This window comes from Nicotiana tomentosiformis, chromosome 2, assembly GCF_000390325.3.
Source record: "Nicotiana tomentosiformis chromosome 2, ASM39032v3, whole genome shotgun sequence".
NCBI classification, from domain to species: Eukaryota; Viridiplantae; Streptophyta; class Magnoliopsida; order Solanales; family Solanaceae; genus Nicotiana; species Nicotiana tomentosiformis.
In genome coordinates, this window is record NC_090813.1 from 92,574,752 (window position 1) to 92,585,140 (window position 10,389).

Consider the following 10,389-nt stretch of genomic DNA (forward strand, 5'->3'; position numbering starts at 1 on the left):
ATTCATTTTTTTCCCTAAATTAATTGCGGAAGAGAATATTCAACCTCCATTTACGACAAAATTTAAGTGCATACCAGATCCTTTTTGTTCTCTTCTGTGTATGTATAAAAGAAAGAGTTTAACTATTATGAGCAACAATATATACAAAAATTATACAATAAGATCATTTATTGGATAATTATAGATTAATATAAATATTAATTTATAATATGATAAAAATGATAACTAACATAATATCATAAGTTGAAATGTTATGATAATATAATTATAATTTTACTCTGTTATATTGTTTAAATCTTAAAGGAAAAGGCAGTATATTCTGCTTTAATAGTAAAGCCTAAAAAAAGCTGCTCATTATCTCCAACTTTAAAAAACCACATGGAAGAGTTAAATGCAACATGAAGTAGGAGTAGCAAAAGTCTTTATCTCATGGAGCACATGACTCTGTTTCCTATATATATGATCTGCTCTTGACTCTTGTCCATTTCGAATAGGGTCCTATCCCATGTGACTACATAATCTTAAAATGGTTTCTCATTTATTACTGTGACTCTCATGATTTAAAAAAATAGGAGAGCAAAGAGATTACTATATTAAAATTGCTCTCTCAATTGAGATTATCAATAGTGTCAATGGATCGTTATGCTTATGAGTTTGGCATTGACACCCTTTAGTATATATTAGTGGGGGGAAATACCAACTTATATGTTGGATATAAACCCACACTTTGATGGAAATTGAACATGAAACAGTGCATACAACTTGATTTTGGTAATCACCAGACCAAAGCTATAGCTTTATATTAATGTCGAAAATGATCATAATTACAAACTTTGACTTGGGTGGTTACTGTGTTCTCCACCAAATCCAGTAGTTGAAAATTTGCAGAATTAAGCACTTCACATGTGAGCATTTAAGGCTAAAGCATGCAAATTTCCAAAGCAATTGTTGCCCACATACATTGCTAAAGTTGGATAGCTACGCCTGAGGAGCGAACCAAGTGTAGCATGTGAAGTTAATAATCACATTGAAACTTTTCTATATTTGGGAGATGGGCGATTCCAGCATGTCACAGGGTGTATTATCAAATGGAGAGTTTCAAATTTCTCCCCTATATTTCATATTCAAATACATCTTTCCAATATTCAATGGTTCAATATACCATTATCAATTATCATTTTAAATGTTTAATTAATTAGCTAGATGCACAAGTCGTCTGTGAGTAAAAAATGATTTTTCGAAGATAACTAAGATCGAGAAAATAGTAATGATTGTTACAATATTATTTACTTGAATGGAAACATAAATTGAATGAAAAACATAATAGTCAATGATGCGTAACAAAAATGCTGGAAGTAAAGAAAAATACACGACCTCTAATTCTGAATATAAATTCAATTTATCCCGTCATTTCTTTATTTATACCATAAATATATCATTTGAAAATTTCAATCCAAATCTAGAACTCATTAAAGTTAAATTGATATCTGCCTCTGTCTCGTATCGGGTATTGTATCAGAAGATATGCTCGTTGACTTTGATCCTTTCTAGGTATGCTCGAAGTTAGTTTCTAGAAGGTCAAAATAATTGTTTGTCACATATCTAATCCGTCCAAGCTACGAATATCTGTAAGGTTCAGATAATAAACCAGGTAGGGATTAGAGAAAAGGAAATTCTTAACTACGTCATACTGGTCATACTGGAGATAATGTCTCACGCATTATCATCATTCTAGAATTATATTCCAGATGGAATTTGATATTCGGCTTAAAGTGTGTATATTTATATGCATACTGACTCGCATTTTAATCATGTTTTGTAGATTTCGAATGTATAATATAATAATTTGTGCTAATTCGTGATATTTTTATGTATATGAGTCATACAGAAGAAATGTGGGACGAAGGTGCACGAGTTGAAGCAAAAAGGGAACAAAATGAAAAATTGCCACAATGTAGCGCCCAGGCTAGCGTGGGGCGCTACCTGTGGCGCAATATCCAGAAGCACCAAAATTCCCAACGCCCCACACTACCCTGGGCGCTGGGTGACATGAAATTGTCCTACTTCGCCCGGGACAAGGTTTTCGGGACAAGGTTATTTCGACCCAAGACGCCCCCAACTCGTATAAAAGCAAGTCTAAACCTATTTTGGAGGGGAGACGCCACTTTGAGAAGAAAATACACACACGGAATACTTGAGAGCAAGGATTCTCAATTTTTCTTCATCTTTCTTAGTATTTTCAACTATTCTACACTTGTGAAATTGTTTTGATTTTATCATGAGCGGCTAAAACCCATAAGTTCTGAGATTGTGATTTAGCCATGAATATTGTTGTTTGAAGTTGACTTGACCTTGATTATAATTCGTTAATATATGGTTGTTTCTTCAATTTTGTGATTAATTGCTTAATTGTCTGGCCAACAGTTTGGTTCTATTTACTATCTTGAGAAAGCTACATCTAGATTAGAGAAGAATTGAAGAGGGCATGATCTTAACTCTGAGTGGGGGTGAATTTATGGTTAGGATAGGAATATACCTAGGAACCATGCTCAATTGAATATCGTAATCTTAATGCGTTCTTAATAGATTGATTCCATAGGAATATAGGAGTTAATCTATTTTGAATAGACGGGTAGTAATTCATGAGAATACTACGAGAGCAATTATTTGATTAATTTAATTAGTAACCGTGAGCGAATTGTATGAAAGGGAGAGTTAATTAGAACGCAATAGGATTGGTGAATCGATCACAACCCTGTAATATTCATCTCTAATAAATACACAACCATTATTTTCTGCTTGATTAATTAGTTACTTGTTACATCTATTGCTTAGTATAATCACACTTTTAAATTCTGATTGGCTTGACTGAATAACAATCTTGGTAAAATTCTAATTACTTGTATGACCAATTATACTTGCGTGTGCGTTTGGGTTAACAAAATTTAAAGAAAAGTGTAATATAATCGGAATTTGTTCGATTCTCAAATGGAAAAAAACAAAACACAAATAGTAATGGACTGAAATTGTGAGACCCTTATTCAACTTAATGGGAATAATATTTTTCTTTTCTATCTAAAAAAAAAAAAGAAATTACATTTAGTTTGAATAATAGTATCAGTTTAGTAATTGAACTATACGAGTAAATATTAATTAAAATTTGCCTAAATGAGAGTGTAACGAATATGATAAGAGACATTTTTCTAAAACTCAACATACTGAACTTGGTACAATAAATATTTTGGATTCATAGGAAACGCAAGGTTAAGTGATTGACACATAGCATATTAGCAAAGAGCAAAATTCTTCTCTGCTTAATGGAGTAATCAATTTAAGAATAAGCTAAATATACACTAATGTTAAAACAGGTGTACCTGGCAAAATAGAAAGAATGAGGATGTGACATCCATACCTAGGTAAAATGCTAGTACTTGGGGTGGAAAAAACAAAAGGAAACTGCATCAAATAGAATCCCCCAAATGGAAAAGCAAAAAAATCCTTCTAAATTAATAAATCGTCATTTTCATCAAAAAGCCAACTCTCCAGCATTACTGACAAGGGTACTTGATCATCCACTTCTCTTTTGCTAATTTCACAATGTAATTTACCAGCCTCAGGTGTCAAACTCTGTGAAAATTGATCTGAATTTGACTGTTCAAATGACTCGAAACTGGAAAGTGACTCAAATTCCTCGTTCGTGGCATTATTATTACAAGATAGTTGAGTACTTGATGAAGCTTTTGATTGCTCAGAAATGTTTGTTGAATCACTTCTGGTCCATTGTTTAAGCAATTTCGCTATGTTTTCAGCACTTGATGCGTAAGTAGAAGTAGACACTTTTCCTTCTTGTTTTATGTATGAGTAACAGCCAAGATTTATGGGCTTCACATCAGTGGTCGTATATTCGGGAATTGGGCTTGATTTCTCAAGCGACAGGGCATTTTGTAAAGCTTGTTTTGCTGTGTTTATATCTGTTTGAAGTGTCCTTTCCCACTGGCCTCTGGAGCTTGAGTTTAAAGGTGATAAACAATGTCCTTCTTTAGAGTATAAATCACTTGCTTCAAACTTTTTCAACTTCTTCTTTAAATGAGTATTCCAATAGTTTTTTATATCGTTGTCTGTTCTCTCCGGGAGATATGAAGCTATGGCAGCCCATCTGTTACAGGGACATAGCAATTAGTCAGTTATATCTTCTTTAATTGAACAAAGCACCAAGGAAAAAAAGTAATAATTATTATTTACGAAACAAGTACTCCTAAAACTAAAAATACATGAGCAGAAATTAGCAACATCTCATTCTCTCAACGGAGCAATATTCTTGTTCCCAATATGTTCGGTGCTTGAAATCTAAAGTGTGGACAATATAACATAGGTGTTCAATATTAGGTAAACCCAAAATCAGGATGAGTTTGCTTATGAGTTATTCTATTGACCAATGTAGGACAATGTTACATCGATCGACCATCTAAACTATACAAGAATTATTCCAGCCCCCTAGTATTTCAACCCCAGAAAAAAAATACTACTACTATAAAAAAAATCAAAATAGGAGCAAGGGAATGAGAGCTTACTTGTTGCCTAAAACTGCCTGAAGTTGGATAATCATCTTTTCCTCTTGATCAGTGAAGCTACCTCTCTTAATTCCTGGTCTTAGGTAGTTAGTCCATCTTAGCCTGCAGCTCTTGCTACATCTGCGCAACCCTACATGAAAACAAACACTTGAGTTAATTAACTCATTACACTTTGAAATATCCAATATTAATAAACTCAGATTGTGAGAAGCAAAAGAAATTAAACCTGTATTAGTGGGAACTGCTCTCCAATTCCCAGGACCATGTTCTTGAACATAAGAGACCAACATAATATCTTCTTCAGGAGTCCATGGTCCTTTCTTCACCCCTATTTTATCACAACAAGGTGGTCTACCCATTTCTCTCCTCTGTTTTCAACTCTTTTGTAATATTCCTTGTCTTTTATATATACAAGAATCAGTAGTCTTCTAACTTTTTCTTCTCTTCTTGGAAAAAGCAGAGACAAAGGTCTAAGGGGCTAAGGTTTGTTTGATCTGCATATATAGAAGAAGAAAAAAAGACCTGCTAAGTGATGTGAGAGACAATACGCTCACCCCAAATTAAATTAAATAAGCATAAGAATAGTGAAAGAGTCAAAAGGTGACAGCAAGAGCATTTACTCCTGACATGGGAGCTGATGAGCTAAAGTCAGCTGCTTCTCTCTCTTTTTCTGCTTCCTCAAAACCGCGTGGGCATTCAATGTTCGCTACATTATTACTTCTCGCCATTAAAAATCCTAACTAAGGCTTTGTATGCTTTTTACTAGCTCTACTGCCTCATCAATTAAAGCTAACTGCAGTAACACTGATCGAAAGCTTTTGATCGACTCGCTGTAATTTGACAAAGTCACTGACCTACTTTGTTCCTAGTTCTAAGCATGAGTTGTTTTCAGGGAACAAGGGTTTCCTTCTTTATATTTTGGACTCTGCTCTGCCCTGAAATCAGATTAAGTAGTATAAAGAAAAGACAGTCTCGTGCACAAAGTATTTCGTATATTTATGTAGGGTACCGGGAAGGACAACACTCCAAGGGGTATAATGTAGTCAGTCTACCTAATGCAAGCATTAGTGCACGTGGCTGATTCTACAGCTCGAACACGTGACCCACACGGAGACAACTTTACCGTTGCTCCAACGCTTTACTTCGGATTAAGTAGTACTACTTTGTTAATATTATTGATGGTTCTGTTCGCCCTTTTTTGTTATGGTGGTATCTAAAAGTTAGCTTGCACATATTTGATAGAGTACTTCCTACTTTTTACTGTATGCGTCAAAATCCATCTTTAAAATATTTAACCCAAGATAGTACTAGGGGAAAAGTTCCCAAGTCGTTGTTTGTTGAAATGGCCCAAGAAGTGGCAATGTATGTGGTCGTGAAGTCAACAAGGGTCAAAGTCGAGGAGTCAACAAGGATCGAGGTCGAGGTCGAGTACTTTTTACGGAGTTATAACGGCTAGTTTCAAGATAGGATATTAAAGAGAATATTCTAGTGGATATTCTCTGCACTTGTATTATTAGGATTTTTAGGAGCATGTTCCATAAAAATAGAAAAGACATAATGATAGGGGACATGTGATATTCATTTGTAAAAAACAAACTTCAGATCTCATTGTTAAGATACAAACATCACCTTTTCACTGAGATTTTTATCTATACTTTTACACTAGATCCGAGAATAACTCAAATATCCAAGAGATTGTCTATCATTCATCATTGTTAGAAAGAACATCCACTTATTTCATCATTTCCTGAGTGACTCATTTATTTTATTTGCTTAAATGACATTTATTGTTATTCATTGATATTGAATGCTACACTATTGCCGCTGATTTCTAGAATATTAATCGTATGCTATCGCCATTGTCCGACTCTATCTACATAGTATTTGTTGCTTCTTTAAGAACCCCATCTAGAGATATTATTGTTAGCTAAGATTAATTCTTATTTATATAAATTTAATTATTTGAACCAAGATCTATATTTTTTGGTCAAACATTCACATGCCAAGTAATTTTACTGTTTAAAGTTTAGTTAGATGAGAAAATGCATCTACTATTCGTGTGCTTTTGATTCTATTAGTTCTTATGATTCATAAAATCTAATATTGTACAACTACAACGCCAGATTTGTAAAATTTGAAATCTCATGCATATAGCAAGCCCAATCAAATTACATAATAGAGTCACAATGACATTCATATGCGTATTAATCAGCCGGCTCGGCCTCCAATCAAAGAGCAACACAGACAGTGAGTACAGTACCTTTTAAAATTTAATGGAAAGGCTACCCACCATTATTTGCATTCATTCATTAGCAGTTCTCAGAAACAGGAAGCGATTTGAGTGTATATATCACGAGGCTAGTGTTTCATGGACTTGGATCTAGCCCGGGACCTGGGAATTGTTAAACAGTCATTTAACAAGAGGACCACTCTACCACCTCTGTTTGTAAAGGGTGGACAGTTAAATTCGAATAAAAAGGGCATTAGAATTTGAAGGGCTACGGCTAGTGAATGACTAATTGATTTTGCATTTTGGGACCACTACTTTTTTCTAGTTATACAATTCATATGTTTTCCCTGTTTTCACTAAACCCATAACAATTCTCTCCACAAACTCCAATTCAGAGGAGGATTCAGGATTCGAAGGTTGCGGGTGCCACCATATTATGCATACGGTATATATGTCAGTAGCTACAAAGACATATTAGAAATAATGGGTCGGTTCGCTTAGTTTTTGGTAATTTGAATAGGTCTTTCATTCACAAAGCAAATAAGTTCGATTTTAGTTCAAATTTTTTACGCTTAATTTAAACTTATTCTAAATAAAAATACAAAAAAAAAAAAAAATATTTCATGAAAGAGCGACTCCAATATAAATATTTGCTTAAAGAGTAGCTTAACTACACTATATATTCTTTGTTTGACTAGATTAATTTACTTGTATTGTTCTTTGTTTATTTTTCATCTTAATTGTTGAGTTATATGACAATTATTTTCAAAGAAAAATCTTCAACGTTCAACATATGATATTCGACTCAAAACGACTATCAATCAAGCCATTTAATATTTTTTCAAAACCCAATAGAAGATATTACTCAAATTATATTCCAATATATAAATTAATATCGTTTCATTAAAAATAAACAAAATTATATGCTAATTAAAATCAATTCAAATTACCTATAGAAAATAATTGTTCATAAAATAAGGTATAATGATAGAAACAAAATGAGGACTGAAAGTTAAAAAAATGAAGAAGAGAGACTTAGCAAGTAATAAAAGGAGGGAAAGAGCCGAAAAAGAAGGAAAAGAGGTGAGGCCCTAGGCTCAACTGAAAATAAAGGAAATCTAAATAAGTAGAGAAAAATGAAAAATCAAAGGAGTTGTTCCAACAAGGAATCGAACTTGCATTCATGAGGCCAAAGAAAGCCTCCAAAGGGAAGGCTGAACCAATGGCACCCGCTTCCACTTTGTGACTTTGGGGTGCCACTCTATCCATATGTACGTTTTTTCACAGAGATATTATGTACATAGTAAGAATTTTAGCGAAGCCAGCGGGTGCCGTGGTACCCCTACCTCATAAGGTAGATCCGCCCCTGACCTCCATCGATCTATCCTAAAACATATTTTAAAGGGAAATTTCGAACTTTGGAAACTCCTCCTCCAAAGAGACATATACACCTTGAGAATATTTTTTTGTACATATAAATAGTGAAAATAGTATGGGCTAGCTATTTTCCGACTGGTTATCGAAAAATAGTTAGCGTTTGTAAAATTATTTAAAAAATAGCCACTATTTTGCTGAAAATACGAAAATTTTCAGTGTAATATGTAGGATTATGGTTCCTACGTTTAAACTTCTAACATATTATGTTGGAACTCCAGCATACGAAAAGTTCCAACATAATATGCGGGATTATGGAGCTCTTGTGTATAAACTTTCAGCATATTATTTTGGAATATTTCTGGATTTGTAAGGGTGTTTTTGTTCAAATTTTATTTTTACGTGAAAAAGTGGCTAAATTTTAATTACTTTTGAAATTGTGACTATTTTTCAACTACCCGTTGTAAATTGACTATTTTTTATTCTCCCCCTCCCCCAATAAATATACTCCAATTTAAGCCATAGCAAAGTGAGTGTCCGTTGATGTCTTAACTAGAATGTAATTGGTCTTGGGCCGAATTAGAAATAGTCAAATAATACATGTTATGGATTCTGAAACAAACCATGCTTAGTTGCTTACTTGCATTTCTTCTTTAATTAAAAATGAGAAAAATGGCCATCGAGTTGAATCTAAGGCTGTCCAACGGGACGGGATGCCCGTCCCGTCCCATTTAATTATAAACGGGATGAGCTCATGTTAAACGGGACACGGGATGGGACGGGATGGCCATTTCGTCCGGTTTGTTCCGTCCCGTTTCGTCCCATTTTGTCCCGTCTCGTCCCGTCCCGTCCCGTCCCATCTCATCCCGTCCCGCGTCTTCTTCTTTTTTTGAATTTTAGTCGTTGGGCAACGGCTCCAATTGCTTACTAAATTTCAGAAAATTTTTATTATGCTACAAAATAATTTTTTGGTATATATTATCCTACTGTTACAAAAATATTATGGTATATTTGTGGAATTTGTGTTGTATTTGGTAAGTATAAAACTAATCCAACTAATCCACCGGCCATTAATGAAATGATTACAAAATTTAAAAAGTATTTTTTCCCTATTCCCCAAGTTTGTTTAATTTCTACTATACTTAGCTCATTTTTAAAATTAAGAGGTGCAAAGGGACTTGTTCGTAGAATTTATGAGAATTTAGTAATTCAAGAAAATGAACAACCATCTCTCGAAGACTGCCAAGCTAACATATATTCTTATGTTAGATCAATGTTTGATAAATATAAATCTATAAAAACAACAGGTGGTGAAACTGCTCCTTCTACTTCTAAGTCTAGAGTAGAAGTTCTATGGGAAGATATGGATGATATAACAGGTTTTGATTCCTCTATTGATGATGAACTTGATTCTTATCTTAATCAAGGATTGGAAAGTATTAAAGACGAAGAAGGCAACAAATAACTTTTGGCATGGTGGAGGGAGCGTGGCAAGACTTTTCCAACATTTTCAATAATAGCCCGAGATATCCTTGCTATTCAAGCATCATCCGCAGCATCAGAGAGTGCTTTTAGCGCGACAAGATTTCAAATCGGAGATAATAGACATTCATTAGCGGAGGACAACCTAGAGATTTCCGTATTATTATTCAGAGATTGGATTAATTCAGAAAGAAGAAATCTTGGTTTTGAAAAATTAACCACCAGGGAAGAAGAAGAATATAATGAGATACTTAGCATTGGGAGCGATGACGACATGAAACTCATGGAACATAAATCAACATTGCCAATTCCGGAACAATGTCCGAAAGAAATTATAGATAAGTTACAACGAAGTTATATAGGAGCTTACAAATATTAGTATGATACTTTGTAATTACCTACTAAGAGGCCTAGTTCAAACAGAACCCTTCCTAGAAGGTGGCTGCGTAGATTAGGTGCTCTTCAAAAGAATTATATTTGTATGTGAGATTTGAAAGTTCTATTAATAAAATAAAAGTCTCTATGAATTTTTTTTATGAATTGTCTTACACTCTTACTTAGTTACTTAATGGCTTGAAATTATATTATATAAATTATAACTCTATTATAAATTTATAATTACTAGAATATTTCATTACAAATTTTTTGTTTTAATAGTTTATAATTCTTTACTTAGTTTTCTAATTTTTGTTTAATTTTTAAGTTTATTAAATAAGTCAAAAAACTAGCTGT

General features: G+C 33.6%; 1 protein-coding gene across 2 annotated transcripts; it reads right to left on the reverse strand.

Annotated features, from left to right (window-relative positions):
• Positions 1 to 3,287: 3,287 nt before the first annotated feature.
• Positions 3,288 to 5,442, reverse strand: LOC104110664 (myb-related protein 306-like). Of its 2 annotated transcripts, XM_009620201.4 has the most exons (4): positions 5,192 to 5,442; positions 4,798 to 5,065; positions 4,572 to 4,701; positions 3,288 to 4,156 (listed from the first exon to the last, which is right to left on the reverse strand). In XM_009620201.4, the coding sequence occupies exons 2-4, from the start codon at positions 4,928 to 4,930 to the stop codon at positions 3,502 to 3,504; spliced, it is 918 nt and encodes a 305-aa protein (XP_009618496.1). In that variant the 5' UTR covers positions 4,931 to 5,065; positions 5,192 to 5,442; the 3' UTR covers positions 3,288 to 3,501. The 2 variants fall into 2 exon arrangements, with proteins under 2 accessions (XP_009618496.1, XP_018631287.1); XM_018775771.3 differs by lacking the exon at positions 5,192 to 5,442 and having other exon boundaries at positions 4,798 to 5,143.
• Between the last annotated feature and the right edge of the window lie 4,947 nt (positions 5,443 to 10,389).